The sequence below is a fragment of the Colletotrichum paranaense genome (assembly GCF_030867605.1).
Source record: "Colletotrichum paranaense strain IMI 384185 chromosome Unknown Scaffold_8.1, whole genome shotgun sequence".
In the NCBI taxonomy this organism is placed as follows: Eukaryota; Fungi; Ascomycota; class Sordariomycetes; order Glomerellales; family Glomerellaceae; genus Colletotrichum; species Colletotrichum paranaense.
The window spans coordinates 415,675-436,280 of NW_026848966.1; the positions used below are offsets into that span (position 1 = coordinate 415,675).

The window sequence follows — 20,606 nt, forward strand, 5'->3', positions numbered from 1 at the left end:
CCAAAGAAACAGGCGCTGGGGAATCTGCAAGCCCCTTTTCCCCCTCCATTCGACCCCCTCCCTATCGTGATTCCACTTACAATTGCGGACAAGTTGATAGTGTCATCTGTGCTGGTATCATGGTACTAGTCAGCCAAGGCCGTTGCGGTGATTTTTGAACAAGCTGAGGGCACAGGGACGGGAGCGCGCTGTCGCCGGCACTGACGACGAAAGGGCATCGGGATCCAGGACTCAGCAGGGTAGCTGACTCTCAGGCTTCAGCTTGACGCTTGAATCCGCTCCTTGATACACCTTGGCTTGACATTTGTGGTAGAGACCCGTTGTCATGGTGAGGGGTTGACCTTTGCTGTCCACGTTTACGCATACCCGTATCAGAGGGCGTGATGAAATCAAGAGAACAACAAGGGATCGATGTCTAGATCATGTTGTATAATTGCCCTCATCTAGGCGTGCAGACTCACCGCATGCAGTAATCTGGACCGGAAAAATCGGCCTCTCTCGATCGGGAAGCTGACCCAGTGATAGACATCATCTAGACCAAGGTGCATTGCGGTGCCGCGATGGGAGGAGCCAAGATGCGAGGATCTGCTCGTTGCATGGTGCGAGATGGGAGGCAGAACCCTGGATAAGGTGAGCTGAGGTGCTGCAGTGCATGCTGCGCTGACGAGCTGACCATCGGTGAGGCGTATTTCAGCATTGTGCTGCTAGTTCTACTCCGTACTGCTGTTCCTACTGTTGCCGTGCAGCCTGTGCTGCTGTCGAGGTCTGTTCCCCCAGTCGCCAGGATGAAATAAAGTATTTTGACTTTGTTCCTACCCGCCTTGATGCCTTCTCCCATGAAGATCAATCGACATGTGCATCTTTTCGGGGGACTGGACATAGGTAATCGTAGCTACTTGCCTAATATTAGCTAAGGCATTGACGTATGTTCCCGAGGGTGGAAGTGAGAAGGGACCGTTCGAAAAGCCATTGTTGGTCCTTCCCTCTCTTCCGTCCCTTCCTTCCTTCTATTGCCTCTACATTCACCAAAATCCGTTCCTTCCTTCCCTTGAATGGTAGTGGAGGAGGGGGAGGGGAATGATACGTCCACCCCCGCAGAACCTCGATTCAATCTCCAATACACCCCTCCCACTTACACCGGGCACACGCTGCAGAGTGCAGGAGCAACATAGTTCGTCCCTTCCCTTCCACAGTTCATCGTGACCCCGGACAAACCAAACAAGACCAATTTCTTTTTGGGCCTGCGCAGCTCTTGCTTTGCTTGTCTCGCCTCCAGGTCATCGCCCTTCATCACCGTTGCCTCCACCTTTTCTGGCCGGATCCCGCTCCCACGGACCACGAACACTTGACCCTCGTCACGCTTCTTGGCTCTTGAATCTGCGCCGTAGCCTGTAGCCTGCAACGCAGCAACAGTGTTTGTTCGTTCCTTCCTGCAGGGTTCACTTTGCACTCCCGTCGTCCCGTCCTGCGTTCGTAAGGTCGCTCATTTTCTACGCCAGTGTTCTACGGAGTAATGTAACTCGCAAATCTCACACCTCTCCACGCGCCAGGGCAGCATCCAGCGCCAACCTAGACCTCACACCACTCATCTCAACCTCCACACTCACTCACTGATTCACTCACTCCTCACACGCTCACTTTCTCACACCCCAACTGTCGCCTTCATATCCACACTCACGCAGCGGTAGTCATTTCGACCCCGTCAACTCAACCACCACAGTCCACCGGCAATATCACCATTCAGCAACCTAGCCCAGGCGCTATCCACGGTCCGTGGTACAACCCACGCACACCAACATCCTCGCCAACACTGCACATCGCCTCCCCCCCGGCTGCCCTGGATTCTACCCTTGTCAGGACTAGACTTGCACTGGACCCAACGCTCAGACTCTAGTCCCTCTCCGCCCAGTCCCTCGATCCCAGTCGCGCGGATTTCCGTCGTCCTGTCCGCTCCCTTTTAGTAGCCAGACGTCGCCATCCAGAACATCTTGTCTCTCCTTCTTGCTTCACCACTCCCAGGAGACCACTTCGTTCGACCCCCTTCACCCCCCTTCTCTTCTCCCGCCCAGGCCTCGGTCGCCATCGTGTCTGTTCGACACCGTCCATTCCTTTTAAAACCAATCACATCGCCCCCGGGTCCCGACCTCGAATCCCCTCTTTTCCTGCACCCTCAACCTTCCAGGATAGAAGGATAGGCTCTCGACATTCCTTACGGATCCCGATACCTCTTCACGTTCTCTACCCAAAAACCACAAGCATCAGGCTTCTTGTCACTCCTTCGCAACTTTTCTCACGAGAATTCTTTTTTTCCGGCTCACCACCCAAAAAAAAGATTTTACGACTTCCGACCGGTCACTCCTTCCCAACTTCAACAACACAACCGTTGTTCAACCACACTCTTTCTACAACACCACTAGGTCCTTGACGGAACCGTATCAGCAGTGCTCGATCACCACACAGCTGGCTCTGAGAATTACCTCACGGGAATTTATTTGCCTCCGACAAACCAACTCACAAATTCTTCCCAACACAACTACCACCTTCGGAGTAGATCCCCGGTAGTCAGATTCCGCGAATCTCTTCAAGACATCAAAAACTCAAAAAAAGGTAAGTGGCACTGATCCAGACTTCCTTCCTCCCCACATTCCCCACCATCTCTTCATTCCTATCGCGTCAATGGCATTGTTTGGAACGCCGTTTTCAAGACAGTCAAATGCCATCGCGATACAGCCCGCTGCTGCCGACAATGGACAAAGACCTTTGTTCATTGTCTCGCCCGACACGTGTGCCCACTTGACTCACGCTTGGTTGAACAACGAGTTCGCCTGGGCCCGGGTCGATGGCATCGAGTCGTGTCAGCTGGCGTGCCAGCGTGCGACTAAGGCTGAGTCTCGTCACCTCACGAAGGACATATATCAGGCTGGTGTTTCCTGATGTTGCTCGAGATGCTTGTCTTACCCTTATTCATCACACTCTTTTTTCCTCGGCAAGCCAGCGCTTATTCGCACTTTCCTTCATTTATTTCACTTCACTCACTTCCCTTCGCTTCATCTTCATTCACTCAGATAACACCACTTCGCCGGGCGAAGCTAACCATCGTTCAGACTTATTCTCGTTGATTTCACAATTCAACCTTTAAAATGAAGTCTTCCATCGTTCTTGCCGCCACTGGCGCCGTCCTGGCCATGGGTGCCGCCATCGACCCCCGTGCTATGGAGACCGTCTTGGACATCACCTACGTGACCGTCACCGTCACCGAGGGCGTCCCCATCGAGACTCCCGCTGCCACTCCTTCCAGCAGCCTTCCCCCCAAGGTTGAGGAGACCCCTGCGCCCGCGCCTGTCTTCTCTACCATCACCACCAAGCGCCGCTCTCGCACTCCCAAGGCTTCCACCACCCCGACTCCCACCCCGACTCCCACTCCCACTCCTACTCCCACTCCCACCCCTGAGCCGGTTGTCGAGCAGCCCGTCGCTTCGGAGCCCGCTGCCTCCTCTTCTGCTGCTCCCGTCGCTTCCGTCGTCGAGACTACCCAGTCTACCCCCAGCACCGCTGCCACCGTCAGCGACCTTCAGACTGCCGCCATTGATGCTCACAACATCCACCGCACCAACCACTCCGCTCCCGCTCTGACCTGGGATGCCGACCTTGCCAGCTACGCTCTCATCACTGCCAAGACCTGCGTCTTCGAGCACGACATGTAAGTACCGATGAGAACCATGGATCCATTCCGTCTCTAACCTTGATCTAGGACTACTGGTGGTGGCGGTTACGGCCAGAACCTCGCCATGTGGGGTGCCACTGGCTCCGAGAACTTGGGTGAGGCCAAGGCTGCTCAGCGTGCCATCACCGAGCAGTGGTACAACGGCGAGCTCAACCTCTACACCGGCTACGGCCAAGCCAGCCCTGACATGACCAACTTCCTTCAGTGGGGTCACTTCTCCCAGTTGGTCTGGGTTGACACCACCAAGGTTGGCTGCGGTGTCTACTACTGCGCTGCCGGTACCCTCAGCTCCATTGGCAGCTGGTACACCGTCTGCAACTACAAGTCCCAGGGTAAGTTGATCTTTTCCCATATCTTCCACTTGTACAATATTGACGATGGTACAGGCAACGTTATCGGTAGCTTTGACAAGAACGTCCTGCCTCCCGGCAACGCCGCCACCGTCAACGTCGCCTAAGTGTCGTGACACGCAACTGCATTTGCACCCTTCGTGTTGCCCGCTTGAAGCATAACTGGGTTTTGTTTGCGACACGGCCACCGGGTACGAGTGCGGATGAGCTCCGTCGCATTAGCGAGGCATTTCTTCTCTTCTACCGCTGTACTTTAACAGGAGATCGCTTGACCTTTTTTCGATCTCCTCGTCCCTCTCCTGGGACCCTTTGAATCATGCGCTTTGGTCGCCCACGAATGGCATGGGCAACTATTCTCTTCATACGAAAACTTCCTCAAGGCACTCGCGTGATGGGAAAATCAAACGTCTTTTTTGCGCCGGCCGAGACCATGATTCAAGGACAACTGGACATTGATGATGATGCATTTACGGATCTGGCGTGGAACAAAGAAAATCATTTTGGGGAAAGGGAACCAACCCACCATGGAACATTGCATTTTGCTCTTCTTTTTCGATTCTTGGCCTGGTTGTTTTGTCCCTTGCAGTCATTTACCCGGTCTGTCACTTGACAGGCGTCTGGGTTATGAATCTGCCTGGGTGAAATCCCGGCACCCTGTTTATGACTCTTTTGGTTCTCTGTACCTATGGTTCTTCTTCGACTTGAATTTCGGGTTTAGGGAGGCTAGGCAATGGAATCCATGATTTTTATGGTTTCGCAAGATATGTTCTCGAGGACAAATCGGTCGTGAAGTGAAGACTTGAGTGATGTTCGCTGTTTGTGTCTGGTGTCTCTTCCTCTTTCTTGATACACATGTATCCTCGGTACTGAATAGGATTACTGCGTCATACTGCCAGGTCTCGCTGGCTCGTCAATTCGACTGTGTCTTGTGTCGTGTTGCGTGCGCCGTTGTGAAGTGACGTTTCGTTGGTGCACATATCGGCTGCTCCGGTGTGCAAGGACTCAAGGACTCGAAGTGCGTGGTTATGGTCGAGAGTGCCGCACAAAGTGATTGTAGTAGGTCGGCTGTTGTGTCCCAAACATTCTGATACTGGATCTTCAAGTAAATGCGGGCTTGGAAGGCGAACACCACTGACAGCCAGGCTCGCAAGAGGGGATGCATTCTTCTTTTCAACTCGTCGACAGCATATACTCCTGATAACGCACCGCCACCTGATGGCGCGTGTGTTCCCGCCGTGTGGCAGTGTGGTCCGCCCCTGAGCCCAAGTCTCCAACGGCATTGTGAAACGTGCTGCTGCGGCTGATGGCTGTGAAGAACGATGTGGGTTCGGACGGTGCCAGTGGATGGGATGGTTGGATGTGGGGGTGTTAGGTGGTGGTTTAACGTCGTTTCTTTCAATCTGCGACTTTGTACTATCCGCGTGTAGATGGCTGACATGGCCTTGTTCGAGTAGATGGGAAGCTTTGAAGATAGGGGAGGGGGTTGACGGGTATGTGGGAGGATAGTTTGGTTTTTCTAGGGTTTTGGATGTTTGGGAGAAAGGGAGACGATGAGAGGGTTGCGCGGCGATGAGGACTAATTCATTTACCTCGAGCGCTGTGGGTATGTGCATGTTTTTTCCATGATTTTTGATCAAGATTTCTCATTTCGTGGTGTCTTTTTTGGATCGGCATATCGAGGAGTTGATTGATGCTAATAAGCTCTTGTGCGTGAGAAGGGTATTTTGTTACAGGTTTTATATGTTGCTGACCGTTGTTTCGTTTAGATGTAAGCCTCGGGCATATGAATGCCTCTGCTGACGGCTCTCTAATACTTCGTTTCACGCATCGTCTTAGGCATGATAATGGTTGATAGCCATTTGGATATGGCACGTATCTAGGTACATAGGTGCCCTACCCAGCACCCCGCCGTCGATATCCGTACCTCCCGTCCATAATCGAACTTGAAACCAGCCCGACACACCAGGTCCGATTGCTACAAACGCCATCCGCTCAACAGAGCTCAGAGTTTCGTATCATACTGACTCAAGGCTTAGAAAAGCGAACAGGAAATTGGGATTCTACTCACCAAAGATGAAGCCGGCGACTCTCCTCCCATGAGCAACAGGGCAAAAACGTCGAAGACACACGCCTCTGGCTTCTGGAGGATGGCCTGCGCCGGACTCCCACCGCTGAAGTCAGATACGACATGGTTCAGCGAGCCGAGTGCTTCTCCGTGTAAGCAAAGGACTCCTGCGCGGAATCTAGCGAGGCATCGCCAAGGATCGGGAATGACATCGGCTAAGTTGCGGACGACGAAGAGAAGACTTCACATTCGATATGGCCTGGCATATATGAAGCGCCGAAGAAGCCTGTCTCTTCATTTCTCATCCTATGGGTGGTAACTCTTCTCGTTTCCGGATCAGACTCGCGGGATTTTCGAACCCTTTTCACTTCATTGCTCTAGATCAATCCCTGGCAGCGAGACTAGTGTAGCGGCTCCTCCTATTCACTTTCCCTCAAGAGTCGCCATCGCGTGCTTCTATTATTTTCGTGCTGTTAATACACGCCCTCTATCTAAGATTTGATTGATAATGAAGTCGACTGTGAAGGCAGGCAAATGTGGCCTAGATATGACGAAGCTGGCACGGTAGCCTACCTCATATCATCACGGCGTCAGAATTTACGGACTAGCGATCGAGAGACAGCCGTGTAAGGGGAGGTTTTTGCTTCAGCAGACAACTCCATGTATCGTTTGATCATCATTGCGTGAAAGACTTGTTCAGAGACTGACTTCTTGTGGCGCGGTAATACAGCCTAGAGATGGCAACGAAAAAGTCCCTGTCAGGACCAGTCGACATCCTCGACGAAGGTGCCCATCTGCCAGAAGAAGAGGTGATGAATGATTTGAGGAGATATACTCACCCCATGGCTGTCCACTTGAGTAAAACGGACAAGCGATCTGCCCAGAAGGTTAGGAGTGTGCTAAGGAGTAGCAATGGGATGTAGGATCGGGACAAGCTTGTTATTGAGCAAAGAGTCCTTCAAGGAGCTGATGTTGGTGATGTGCTGACACGCCAATAGTACCTATCGAACTGGATAACTATGACTTTCACGAATAGGAAGAGACAGAAGCAGATACCCGGTACTCATGGTACATCTCAAATCTTTGCTGCCGTCGGCGATATGGTCGTCGAGCTCATGTTCTCGTTCATCAGTCTTCACACCAGGAGTGAATACCAAAGATGATGATGGCCGAAGACGGAGGATGTCAGACACAACTCAGCTGCCATTACTCGCCGTTACTACTACCTATGTCCACCGAATCGGGATAAGGCATATGTTGGCAGATCTGGGGAAACTGTCGCGCAGAATCTGGGCCCGGAGGCTTGGCCGCGGGCACATGCTCCCATGTAAGCTCATGCACCCTGACCCAGGCCGGCGGCTTGATCACTGCTAGTCTATAGTCGTGGTGAAGTCGCTGTCTCAGGGCGGCAGGAGTAGCCTCTCACCCGGTCTTCCGGGGGCGGGGGGCATGGGGGATTTTGCTTCAAGGCTCAGGCTTTTCGGACCCCATTACTTGGAGACGATGTAAGAGTACTTGGCTAGTATTCGTCTTGCGATGTCGTCTTGCGATGTTTATTCATTGTTCTGACGCCTGGCCAGGTATTCGAAGCTGCGAAGTCGGTGGCTTGCATGATATCACCTGCGCAGACGTCCTGGTTCTTGGCATGCAGGGCCTCTGAGACATGCGCGGGATGGCCACGCAGTTTGGATATGTTGGTGACATGATACAAGCTGTAAGTCAACTTCGAACCTGTGAATAAACCCTCATGATAATTTTGACTTATACCACTGGTAATGGGTTGCATATGTCTTAGGAGCTGAGATGTCAAGTCATCGCAGGCTGATAGGACGGGGCGCGACCAAAAGCCAAGGTGTAAGTTATCCACAGCGGAGCCACATTTTTCTTGGTTCCTCTTGGGAAAATGCTTTGCCAAAAGCTTGACCTGACTATCGCTGAGTATTGCTCTTGGCTATGGAATTCAAGTGTAAGCCAGGAACTCGGACTTAAGTCAAAAAATCACCACGACAATACCAAGGATGACTATTTGGTAATATAGTATATATCATAGCGATTGATACCGTCTCAAACAAGATATCGAATAGTTTGATGGTAATATCAATCGTGATGTACAGAGATATACCGCCCCTCCCACATGTCTAGAGAGTGAGAGTGAGAGTGAGAGCTGCGGAGATCTCTTTTGTGAGTGGCCCGTGCATGGACCGGGGTGTAATAACTCCGTGGCTCTCCACGCCATCCACACGCATCGCGTTTTCTTATCTCTCTCCCTGTCAACCTCTCGCTGATACCGGCGCACGATTTGCAACCTCGACGCGAACTCTGATGTCAACCACCCGGCGACGCCTATTACTTATCCGTTCTGCCTTTCTGCCCTCGAGCCAGCGCCTCGGGATATGAAGAACGGTGCGGGAGCCGTAGCGTGGCTTCTTATCGTTTCTTGGCCGCCGGCCACTCTCCACCAGACGAGACTGTCCCTCACAAAGCTGCTTTAAGACAAAGAGGAAATGGTTTCTGGGAAAACCTCGTACGGGCCACCTAGCAGATCATTGTGTCTGAGATCGAGCTTGGCATCCTGTCGTTCCTGTGTGCCTCAAGCCGTCAGCGAAAGGCTTTCAGACCACCCATCGCGAAACCGAGCAGCCCAATTGACGAGGTCTTTCTCGTATCAGCTGAAGTCAGCAAGATGAGCCCCAATGGCTACCGAATTTACTTTAGAGATTGACTCGACGGCTTATGGAAATCATTTTCTTCTCGCAACGTTGAATTCTTGTTACAGTCCTTTCTCCTTTGTCATCTCTCTATGCAACCCCAATCTAAAACCGAAAGATTACCAAGTCCTCAAGCGATCTTCGGCCGTTGGGTCTTGATAAAGTCAGACACATGGGGTCTCGGCAGAAGCCTGCAGCTATTCACGCGCTTTTTACTCCATGAAGTGTGAATCCACCCATGAACTCCCCGCCGAAAGATATCGCCCTGCCGTATCACGGCCCCATCCAACGCAGATGCTACCCCAAACAAGCAACGCCCTAGCACCCGACTGGCCGCAGATCTAACCAGAGGCTAACGTCTGTCAGATTATGAAGACATGCCATTGGTCCGGGACATGCATACGGCAGCAAGACGGCAACATCATTTCTATGACTGATTGAATTTTGGCCTTATCTCTCTGCTCTGCATGACCAGTACGCTTCTGTGCATGCGTGGTGGGCGACCTCTTAGCGACGTGCCTTATGTACTATCCGCGCTATCTTTCTTTCTTACACTCAAACTTCGTCTCAAGTCTCAAAGTTGAGGTACAATCTTGAAGGATTTGGCTGACCCTGGCCTTTGCTGTTCTTCTGGCCCCCCCGCTGCTACTCCTCCCTCCATCCCCAGCCAGCTTTACGCCATGATGCGATCTCAACTAGCCTGGCAGTTGTATCTGTTCATGTCTGAGTGGGGGCAAATGTCGAACCGTTGTCTCGACTGGCACATGGGACAAGGGTAGGTTCGGTAGTTTAAGCTCCGATAGCCGTAGGACAACGTTCGGGATCGATGCTGCCGCCGGCCAAACTGTGCTCGCTTGTAAGGGAAGTTTGCCCCGGTGCAGATACATATATACAGGAGGGCCGGTCCCAAGTTGTCGGGATGAAAGTAGTGTCTGTCTCAAGGGTATAGCAGCTTCTCTCTGAGCTTCACACCAATACATAGTCGAGTCCTCAGACGAATTGGCCCAAGATGGTGACAGCAGCTCTCAACCAGGGCGTCGGCTACGGCATCGTCCTCGGCGTGGGCTTTCTCTTCGCCATTGGCATGGTACGTTGACCCTTGCGTGTTATCCAAGGGTGTTCACGAGTGATTGACTGTGATGATGCAGATTGCCACCACCTATGTGCTCAAGCGCTACAACCGGGAGCTGCAGACTTCCGAGATGTTCACAACCGCCGGTAGAACAGTCAAATCAGGCCTCGTCGGTTCCGCAGTCGTTTCTTCATGGACTTGGGCCGCCACGCTGCTTCAGTCTTCTGGCGTGTGCTACCGATACGGTGTCTCAGGACCGTTCTGGTACGCCTCGGGCGCGACTGTCCAGATCCTGCTCTTTGCGACCCTCGCCATTGAGCTCAAGCGCAGAGCACCCAACGCCCACACGTTCCTCGAAGTCATCAAGGCTAGATATGGAACGGCTACGCACATTGTATTCATTGTCTTTGGTCTCATGACGAACATCTTGGTTACATTGATGCTGATTGTCGGTGGTGCGGCGACCGTCAATGCCTTGACTGGCATGTAAGTGACAAGTCCCTGGCAGCTCTGGTTGAGTATGAGGAGAAACTGACACGGAAATCGTAGGAACACCGTGGCCGCTATTTACCTGCTCCCCGTAGGAGTTGTTGCTTACACCCTTGTCGGAGGTCTCAAAGCTACCTTCCTCACCGATTGGGTTCACACATTCATCCTGCTCATCATCATTATCCTCTTCTCGCTGACGACCTACGCCAACTCCGATGTCCTCGGCAGCCCTTCCAAGGTCTACGATCTTCTCGTTGAGGCCGCTACAAGACATCCCGTCTCTGGTAACGCCGAGGGCTCCTACCTGACGATGAGATCACAGGGCGGTGTCGAATTCTTTGTTATCAACATTGGTAAGTGACGTTTCCCATCTCCCAAAGACTTCACCTTTTAACGAAACTCGATATAGTCGGCAACTTTGGAACCGTCTTTTTGGATAACGGCTACTACAACAAGGCCATCGCCGCGTCACCAGTTCACGCTCTTCCGGGCTACATCCTCGGTGGTCTCTCCTGGTTCGCCATCCCGTGGCTGACCGCAACCACCATGGGCCTCTCCGCCCTCGCCCTCGAGTCGAACCCCCGATTCCCCACCTTCCCCGACCGCATGACCGAGGCAGAGGTGTCCGCCGGCCTCGCCCTCCCCTACGCCGCCGTTGCCCTCCTCGGCAAGGGTGGCGCTGTCGCGACCCTTCTCATGATCTTCATGGCCGTCACCTCCGCCTCCTCCGCCGAGCTCATCGCCGTCTCTTCCATCTTCACGTACGATATTTACCGAACGTACTTCAAGCCCGATGCCAGCGGCAAGAGGCTCATCTACATGTCCCACGTGTGCGTCGTCGTGTACGCCGTCATCATCAGCTCCATCTCCGTCGGCCTCTTCTACAACGGTATCTCCATGGGCTACCTCTACGTGCTGATGGGCGTCCTCATCTCCGCGGCTGTGATTCCGGCAACCTTGACTCTGGTCTGGAAGGGCCAGAACAAGTGGGCTGCGACGCTGACCCCCATCGTTGGCACCGCCTTCGCCATTATCGGCTGGCTCGTCACGGCCAAGAAGACTTGCGGCGTTCTGGACGTCACTTGCACGGGTTCCAACAGCCCCATGTTGGCGGGCAACGTCATCGCCCTGCTTTCGCCCATCGTTTTGATTCCCGTCTTTACGTTGGCCTTTGGCCTGGACAGCTACGACTGGAAGTCGATGATGGCGATCCGCAGAGGCGACGACCACGAGCTGGCTAACGCCGCTGGCCTTGATCTTGAGGACGTGCCCGGCAACACGGAGTCGCAGGCTGAGTTTGAAAAGGAGCAGGCCATGCTCTCGCGTGCCTTTAAGATTTCCGTCTCCATGACGGCCTTCATGTGAGTATCACTCTTGGTGCATTTCTGCTTGTTACCATCGAAGTCAAAAACTGACAAGAAGATTAGGACCATCGCTATGCTCATCCTCTGGCCGATGCCCATGTACGGCTCCGGCTACATCTTCAGCAAGCCCTTCTTCACCGGCTGGGTCGTCGTCGGCATCCTCTGGATCTTCTGTTCCTTCTTCGCCGTCGGCCTGTTCCCCATCTTTGAGGGCCGCGGCACCCTCATCCATACCTTCAGGTCTATGCTTACGGGCAAGAAGCCGACGCGTCTGCCCATCGTCACCGAGGGTGAGGATGACAGCAACGAGAAGACTAGTCCTGGCGCCGCTACGCCGGAGAAGACTGGCGAAACGAAGGAGACGATCTCTTCCTGATTTTGTGATATTGATGAGAATGGAAGGGAAACAGATGTGTTGCAAAAAGGGGTGAAGCTGGTTGGAGTTGTGGTTTGCGTTATACCCTCGTTTATTATGTGTCTTTCGGGAAGTGATAGCCAGGGTTGAAAGGCCGAGAAATGAAACAACGTCTGATGAAGGACTGAATGTAGAAAATTCATGCTTAGATCTATGCCACATTCCCAAGCTCGTTTAGCCTGGATCCTTTCAAATTCATAAGAGGATAAATCATGGGCAAATGACTATGAAATCGCTCGAAGAGAACGAACCCTGGTATCTGACTCGGCCTCTTGAGTCTATGGGATCATGGCCACGACACGATCACCGAATTTCCTCTCACTCATAAACATGGACTTCAAGAAACTCGGCCGAAAGACTGAGTAAGCAGATTTCTTCCGTTGGAGAATGGTCCTGCGGCTGGGTTGGGGACAGGGATGCGAATTAAGCATTAATTGCCGTTCCGCTCACTCCAATACTTCGACGCTGAGGCTCTGAACCCTTGTTTTCGTATGACAGATTCATCCTAATTTTCACCGTTCGATACGTAGCTCTCAAGTTACAGATCAAGACCTTGGGTCTGTTCATATGCTCTAGCCGCGAGTCACGGCCAGCTGGACGCGGACTGGGCCGGATCTTTCCAGTAGAAAGTAGCGACAGGCATGAATCGGAGGAGAGTTTGAAGCCAAAGCTTGAGCAGTTATTGCGACATTTAGCGTTCAGCTGGGCGAGGGTATTTTCCCTCAAGTGGTTGGGATTTTGCTAATGTGAACTTCCGCAATCTATTCAGTGAGGCATTTAGTTAGTGTACTATATTACGCAAGGTAAAGAAAGTTCAGATCTATATGCTTCTGAGGTCAAGATGAATTAAGTATGGATAGATAGGCGTGAATTCAGGTACAGCGGGAGGGAATTGCTTACATAATAGAAATACCCCTCATTCGGGGAGAAACGAATGGTGGGGCAGCGCATTTTATGTGCCGAATGACCGTTTGGTCGCTGCGCAGCAGCAGCAGCAGCGACAGCCCGCAGTGACGTCTGGTCCTCGAAAGACACCGACCCTGAGGATCCTCTCGAACATTTTCGACTTGCCGCTCAAAGACATAAACAACGGGTCGCTTGTTTCCACACCGCAGGATCAAAGGTAGCAAGTCTTTTTTTTCTGGAAAACCTCGCATTGCTCTACATGACTCGCCTTCTTTGACTCTCTATCCCGATCTGTACAACGAACAGGCTCGAAAGACTACCCTTACCGCACTTTCTTGCCCCAGATCCCCTCGCCTCGGACCGACTGACGACCACCTTCGACGTCCCCGCCGCTACCACTTGCGGAAATATCTCGTGATCTTTCAATACAAGATCGTAAGCACTCGTTCCGCGAAAAGCATTCGCAGCCTTTGGTGTTGCCAACGCTCGACGCCGTCCGTACACATATCTGAAGCCACGGTCAACAGCGTTACTGGCTTCAACAAACATCCCACAACCCTGAGCATTACTCGCCGCAGCATTCCGCCATGGTCGCTTCCGAATTGTCACAAGCGGCACGGGCTGAGAAGGCTGATCCTCAGCCGCTGCAGCTTGCAGCTCAACAGATAAATGACGGCCATGAATCAGCCCCGCCATTGGTGAACAGGGTTGGGCAGAGCAAGAGCCCGTACGTGCGAAGCCATGCGGACGGCCGCGTCGCCTGGCAACTGCTTAACGACGAGTCGATCGAGAGAGCCAGGAAGGAGAACAAGTTGATCTTTCTGCACATTGGCTTCAAGGCCTGCCACTGTAAGTCGTCGCAAGACAGAACCCCGCGGATACCCGATCATGTGCGCTGACCTTTCTTTTGCAGATTCGCGACTTACATCCACCGAGTCCTTCACCCACCGCGAATGTGCCTCGATCCTGAACGAGTCCTTCATCCCCGTCATCATCGACCGCGAGGAGCGCCCAGAGCTGGACACGATATATATGAACTACGTGCAGGCTGTGAGCGGATCAGGCGGCTGGCCCTTGAACCTCTTTCTGACCCCTGATCTCGAGCCCGTCTTTGGTGGCACCTACTACCCAGCTCCCGGCTCGAACAATGGAGGTTCCGATGATGAGGAGCGTCTGGACTTCCTAGCCATCTTGCGCAAGCTGCAGAAGGTGTGGAAAGAGCAGGAGCCGCGATGCAGACAGGAGGCAAAGGAGGTCGTGGTGAAGCTACACGACTTCGCGGCGGAGGGTACTCTAGGAACCGCCACGGTCCAGCCGGGTGTTGCGGGCTCGCAGACCGCTGCCATCGGAAGATCAGAGACGGGGCTGGAGCTTCCGGAATCCGGCAGAGCGGCTGCCGCCGTGTCAAGTGAGCTCGACCTAGACCAGCTGGAAGAGGCTTACACGCACATCGCCGGCACGTTTGACCCCGTCTACGGCGGTTTCGGCTTGGCCCCCAAGTTCCCGACCCCACCGAAGCTGTCCTTCCTGCTGCGCTTGCCCCGGTATCTTTCCCCTGCTCAGGATGTTGTGGGCGAGACGGAGTGCGCGCACGCTACGGAGATGGCCCTCTTCACACTGCGCAAGATGCGAGACAGCAGTCTGCGCGATCATGTGGGAGGCTCCGGCTTTGCGCGATACTCTGTCACTGCAGACTGGAGTGTTCCGCGCTTCGAGAAGCTCGTTGCCCAAAATGCTCTGCTTCTTGGGCTGTACCTGGATGCATGGCTGATTGCAGGTAGCGGCGAGAAGGACGAGGAGTTCTACGATGTCGTGGTGGAGTTGGTCGATTACCTCACCAGCTCCCCCATCAACTTGGCTGAAGGTGGTTTCGTTTCTAGCGAAGCTGCAGACTCGTACTACCGACGTGGAGACAGACATATGCGAGAGGGAGCTTACAACCTCTGGACACGAAGGGAGTTTGACACAGTCATTGGAGATGACCACGAGGCAGCGCTGGCTGCGTCCTACTGGAATGTGCTTGAGCATGGCAATGTCGAACCGGACCAGGATCCCAACGATGAGTTCATGAATGAGAACATTCTGCGTGTTGTCAAGGATATTTCAGAGATTGGACGCCAGGCTGGTATTACTACTGATGAAGTGAAGAGAGTGGTCACTTCAGCGAAACAAAAGCTCAAGGCACACAGAGAAAAAGAGCGCCCAAGACCCGAGGCCGATACCAAGATTGTTGTGGGACGCAACGGCCTGGTGATTTCCTCCTTGACAAGGGCTGCACTGGCTTTGTCGACCGTTGATGCGTCAAAGAGCCAAGCTGCGATAGAGGCTGCCAGCAAGGCCGCGGCTTTTATCCGATCCAACCTTTGGGATCAGAGCAACAAAACTCTTTACAGGATATACCACGAGGGTGTGGGTGAGACAAAGGCTCTGGCAGAGGACTATGCCTATCTCATTGAAGGTCTCATTGGACTTTACGAAGTGACTGCAGACGAGAAGTGGATTGAGTTCGCTGACGAGCTTCAGCGTAAGGATCCTTCCCCATTCTCCTCCTGAACCCTAGAAACAAACTAACACACCACCACAGAGGCCCAAATCCACATCTTTTACGACAGCCCGGCTCCGGAATCCACAACATCCCGCTCCTCATGTGGCGCCTTCTACACCACACCCGAGAACGCGCCCCACACGATCCTCCGCCTCAAGGACGGCATGGACACCGCCCTCCCCTCCACAAACGCCGTCTCCGTCTCCAACCTCTTCCGCCTCGGCACTATGCTCAACAACGACTCCTACGCCGCCACCGCCCGCGAGTCCATCAACGCCTTCGAGGCCGAGATCCTGCAGTACCCCTGGCTCTTCCCCGGTCTGCTCTCGGGCGTCGTCACGGCCCGTCTCGGCGGCGTGACGTGGGTCGTCGTCCGCGGTCCCGACGGCGCGCAGGACGAGTTGACGACGAAGCTGCTGAGGAAGCTGAGCGTCGAGGCGAGCGGTGGGCTCAGAAACGTGGTGCTGCTCAAGAGCGAGGAGGACGTGTTGGCGCAGAGGAACCCTGCGCTGAAGGCTTTGGTGCAGACGCAGCGGCCCGGGTCTTATTTGCTGGAGAATGGCGTTTTCCGCCCCATCACGCCGGCGGACGTAGCATGAGACACTGGGAATGTGTTGTTGCCAGCTGGAAATAACTGGAATAGGAAAAAAGGAAAAGGAGATTTGTATGCCGCTTTGGTGGTTTTGGGGGGTTTTAGTGTGACGTGACGTTCTGTTGGATGACGATGGTCGGATAACGGTTGAGGGGAGTTTTCTTCTTTTCTTTTGGTTGGCGTCAGTACCCAATCTTTTAGATATGCTCAATCACGAGATGATGTTTATCGAAAACTTCTCTAACTTTGAGATGGACCGCAATTTGGGGTATGTGAAGTACGGAATAAGATGTGAATCTGGTAGTCACGAAACTGCCTTCCTCTCATCCATTCTACACAAATAATCTTGAATAAGTAGACCATAGAAATTACAGGAGCAGGCAAGTAATATGCATAGGGCAGACATTATATTCATCAACTCAAAATACTTTTTGATTCATTTCTTGAATAAGTCCAACTCGGTGAATATCCCAGAGAGGCGAGGTACAAAACCCTTCTCACCCTCTTTCGCTTCCCCCCTTTTTTCTTTCTTTACGTCGCAGAAAAGCAAAGCCAAATGTCATCTATGCCTGTGTGTGCCCGCCATCCAGGCGTTGCACTATGCTCTAGCAAAGTAGTACGTTAGTATAGGTCGGCAATATGTCTTCCCTGACTGTGCCAACCATTTCTGGAAAAAAAAACTCCTCTCCCCTTTAGCGCTTCCTGTACCACCAACTCATTTGTGTACACCGGACTTAGCGCCGCTGAGGTCCTTTAGATGGCTTCGTAGGCGACACCCAGTCGTCAGATTTAGTCGACCTGCTTTTCGCAGCCGATTCTACCAAGCAGCTCCTTGCGGTCGCTGTGGCCGGGCAGGCTCACGCCTGAAGAACTTGCTTGTCTCTTGATTCCCGTTCTCCGCTCCCAGCTCTTGAGGTCAATATCTTCGACGCCAACCTCCTCCTCGAGAGCAACCTCCTCTTCATAGACATAGTCGCCCTCCTCCTCGCCTTCGAGTTCGTCATCGCTGCGGACATCCTCAGCGTTGCCGCCGCGGAGAACCTTGTTGACAACGCGAAGAATCATAAAAAACCATCCGATGGTAATGAGTTGCAGAGCGAGGAGGGGAATGAGGAACGCCCAGCGAATGGTAGAGTCCCAGCAGACAATGCCATCCGACTTGTAGAAGGGCTCCAACATCCAGCTCTTACCCTCAGGGATAGGTAACGGGCCCACCAGGTTAGGCGCCTGACCGGTATAGCACGAGTCGGGAATTTCCTCGGGAATGTGGGTGTGGATAGACCAGCAGACCATCAGGTAGAAGACATGGCGGGCAATAAGCCAAGACAGAACGAAGGCACCGAACATGAAGTCGCAGAGGGTGTTCAGTCCAACGTACTTGAGGCACTTGGCGAGCTGCAACTGATTAGCTTATGCAGGACAAAGGGACGGGGGGCTTTGACGTACAGGGAAGAAGAGGTCGACAACATCCATGAGGACGAGGATCAGGTTTCCGACACGAGTCTGGTGGTAGCTATAGCAGGCGGAAATCAGAGTGCAGGTGATGATGTGGTGAGTGAACATCTGCCAGTGGTCCTTGCGGCGGTCTTCGATGTTGATGACAAGGATCTGCTGGAGCCAGAAAGCCCACTGCGCCAGAATGTAAAACTTGTTGAGGCCGGAGAGCTCACGCTGCGGCCAGTTCGTCCAGAGCTCTCTGAGGTTCAGCCAGTAGGGCGAAGTCTTGTAGATGTACTGTACCATTGTTAGAGGTTGCCCAGCGAAAGAAGCCGGAATGACTAGTAAACTTACCATGCCCAAGGGCCAGAAGACCATGTAGTAAACCAACAGCCAGGCCTGCTCGCTGAAGCGTGTGAGATCCTTGCGCTTCTTAATACCCCATCCCTTGGCCAAAGGTGCCAGAACGTATTCCATGGTCGCGGCGCGCAGGCCGGTGAAGAGGATGATGCAGAAGGCGAGAAGGCAAGAGTCACCGAGACCAGCGCCATACTGGCCAGTTTCCTGGTTGTAGTACGAGAGGGTGAAGAACTTGATCGTGTGAGGTTGCGCCTTCGGGATGAAGAAATGGGCGAGGAAAAGGAGGGCCAAGAGGTTGAAGGAGAGACCTAAATTCGGCACATGTTAGCTATGTCCAAGCCATGCTTCGCAAATAGGAGGCATAGTCTCGCGGTGATGTAGGCCGTGTAACATTTAGCATATCCAGTTGTGGCTTGTTAGAGGTGGATGTGGGGTAATAAAAAGGGTAAGGAGAGAGCACAAGAAAGACGACGTACCGACTTGGTTCTCAACCATCCACCGGCTCAACATCTTCCAGGCGCTGTCGTCTGTCCTCCTGACCCGTCGAATGAGCACGACGTTGACATTGTTGTGTCCTTGCTGGTAAAGGGGGCCATTCATGAGCTTAAGCTGCTTGGTGCTAGCATTCCGCTGGATCTGGGGCCCGGCGGAGCTGGTCCTGACAGGCTTCTCAAAAGTTGGCGACGAGGCCTCGTTATTGCTGGTGGTGTCGCTCATGATGCGCGACTAGAGCTCCAATTGGAACTCAATTGAAGTATCGAAGAGAGCGGCGACCCGAATTTGGAGTCGTGAGAGAGGCTACAATGCTCAGCGACGGCTGCGTCGTGGTTTGGCGTTGGTGTTTTCTCGGATAGCCGTCGAGCCTAGTGATCCTTTGTGGTGGTTGTGGTTGGTGCTGAGCCGCGATAACGAAGAGAGATTCGTTATCGACACACGGTTGGAGCGGGTTCGGTGCGCAAAGGAGCACTTGTCGGGATTCTTGTTACCGCAGAGCGCGACGAGGTCGTCACGGGCGCTTCTGGTAGTGTCGTGGTCGGAAAAAGGGAGGGGAGGGGGGAAAACGAACGTCCTTGGTTGGTTTTAGGGAGGTTGAAGATCAAGAGGATGGGAAAGTGAGCGGAAGGGCAACGTCGCACACAATGGGTACCGAAGACGGGACGGTGGACTGGACGGCGGTCAGGTTCAGGTAGAGGATTGTAGCAGGACAGGCTGGACGGTACGAATATGGAGGTACACGACGCCAAGGCCTAGGTCAGGATCTGCTCGGTTGCTCCAGAAAGTTGCTGGGATCAGGTGTGCAGCAAGATGGTGCCCCCCGTTTTGGTGTGTGAAGTGGTGGGTGTGGTGCGAGGATGCGGGCTGCGGCGGTCTTTCTTTCTTTCTCGCTGCTACTTCAGTGACCAGAGATGAGTGCTTGGTGAAGCTGTCTGCCCGTACGTTTGGTTAAGAGGGGAGAAGCAGGATGAGAAAAGTTCCTGGACAGATGCAGGGCGGGAAAGAGACTGACACTGGAAGAAACTTGACAGAGTCTAGAAGAATACAAGGTAGCAGCCGTGGCTGGGACAGAGTTTCTTCAAGTCACGAATACTTTTCTTCTGATAATTTTCTGTCTAGTCCTGCCTACCTTTCAGGAGACGGAAAACCTAGCCAAAGGCTGAAAAAAGCAGCGGCAGAGGGAAACGTGGATTAAGGTACTGGGTACCGGTCGCTCGCGTCGTTCCACTCAAAAGCCCAGCTTCGCCTCGAGAAAAAGGAGGCTCCACAGAGGTACTCTTGTACCTACACGTTGCTAACCTGCTCTTGCCTTCTAGCCTCTAGTTATCTTGCCCTTGCTCATAGGCTCATAGGTAGCCCCAGGGAGGGAAGGGTCAAGTCAACCGGTAGCTAGGCCCAGTTCACTTTGACAAGAGTAGCTGAGAGGTGCAGGAACCAGATGCTGGAAGAGTCAAAGCCTTGTTGAAGCTTGACGCTTTCAGTCTCTCACAATTCGTCTACCGAACACATGTAACCGTCATGTACAGATCGCCGGCCAACTCTTAGTGAGCCGAACAGGTTCATCAAAGGCGGTGAAGACGGCTTGCCATTGGAAAATGGAACAGAACCTGAAGGGAGAAAGAGATACTCTGTGAGAGAGTTGACGGTGGTAGGCGCGACATGGGAAAGGGATGTGGGCAGTTGGCGTCGGCCAATAAAAGCACCAGGGTTCTCTTGGTCCCTGGTTCCCTCTTTCCCAGAATGAGTGCGGCACACGGTACGTACCTGGCGCATCTTTCGGGGGGGAATTGGGGGGAAGGAAGGGCCCAAGGGGTGGGGGACCCCTTATCCCATTTGAGTCTGGCTGCAGCTCCATCACTGATTGATGCTGCGCTGGACCGCTGGGACGTGGGACGTGGGACGTGGAATTGGACGGTGCGGTGGACAGTGGTGGTGGTGCCTTCTATTTAAATTGTCAAAATGATTGGAAGCTTGATTGTTGTCGCCCGTGGCCCGCCGTCGGGAGACAATCGACCCCTCCCCCCGTCCCCTTTGCCCACTCTCTCTGCCTTCCACCAAGACCAACATGGCACCTATGGATCAAG

The 20,606-nt window shown here is 53.3% G+C and overlaps 6 protein-coding genes across 6 annotated transcripts; 4 read left to right on the forward strand and 2 right to left on the reverse strand.

The window, feature by feature from the left end:
* Positions 1 to 250: 250 nt before the first annotated feature.
* Positions 251 to 689, reverse strand: CPAR01_09992 (uncharacterized protein; the record flags this gene model as incomplete). Its single annotated transcript, XM_060494255.1, has 2 exons — positions 251 to 415; positions 462 to 689. Coding segments are annotated over 2 exons (393 nt in total), but the record flags the coding sequence as incomplete, so codon positions are not given.
* A 2,451-nt stretch (positions 690 to 3,140) lies between these two features.
* CPAR01_09993 (putative effector 14) lies at positions 3,141 to 4,181 on the forward strand (the record flags this gene model as incomplete). Its single annotated transcript, XM_060494256.1, has 3 exons — positions 3,141 to 3,700; positions 3,752 to 4,056; positions 4,111 to 4,181. 3 exons carry the CDS (start codon positions 3,141 to 3,143, stop codon positions 4,179 to 4,181), a joined length of 936 nt encoding a protein of 311 aa, XP_060346438.1.
* A 2,695-nt stretch (positions 4,182 to 6,876) lies between these two features.
* On the forward strand, positions 6,877 to 7,062 carry CPAR01_09994 (uncharacterized protein; the record flags this gene model as incomplete). The annotated part of the gene is made up of 1 exon (XM_060494257.1): positions 6,877 to 7,062. One exon carries the CDS (start codon positions 6,877 to 6,879, stop codon positions 7,060 to 7,062), a length of 186 nt encoding a protein of 61 aa, XP_060346439.1.
* Positions 7,063 to 9,856: 2,794 nt separating this feature from the next.
* On the forward strand, positions 9,857 to 12,148 carry CPAR01_09995 (sodium symporter family protein; the record flags this gene model as incomplete). The annotated part of the gene is made up of 5 exons (XM_060494258.1): positions 9,857 to 9,934; positions 9,996 to 10,405; positions 10,469 to 10,761; positions 10,818 to 11,769; positions 11,836 to 12,148. 5 exons carry the CDS (start codon positions 9,857 to 9,859, stop codon positions 12,146 to 12,148), a joined length of 2,046 nt encoding a protein of 681 aa, XP_060346440.1.
* Positions 12,149 to 13,680: 1,532 nt separating this feature from the next.
* On the forward strand, positions 13,681 to 16,237 carry CPAR01_09996 (uncharacterized protein; the record flags this gene model as incomplete). Its single annotated transcript, XM_060494259.1, has 3 exons — positions 13,681 to 13,942; positions 14,007 to 15,617; positions 15,678 to 16,237. 3 exons carry the CDS (start codon positions 13,681 to 13,683, stop codon positions 16,235 to 16,237), a joined length of 2,433 nt encoding a protein of 810 aa, XP_060346441.1.
* Positions 16,238 to 17,019: 782 nt separating this feature from the next.
* On the reverse strand, positions 17,020 to 18,744 carry CPAR01_09997 (TLC domain-containing protein; the record flags this gene model as incomplete). Its single annotated transcript, XM_060494260.1, has 4 exons — positions 17,020 to 17,625; positions 17,677 to 17,964; positions 18,022 to 18,335; positions 18,504 to 18,744. The coding sequence occupies 4 exons, from the start codon at positions 18,742 to 18,744 to the stop codon at positions 17,020 to 17,022; spliced, it is 1,449 nt and encodes a 482-aa protein (XP_060346442.1).
* Between the last annotated feature and the right edge of the window lie 1,862 nt (positions 18,745 to 20,606).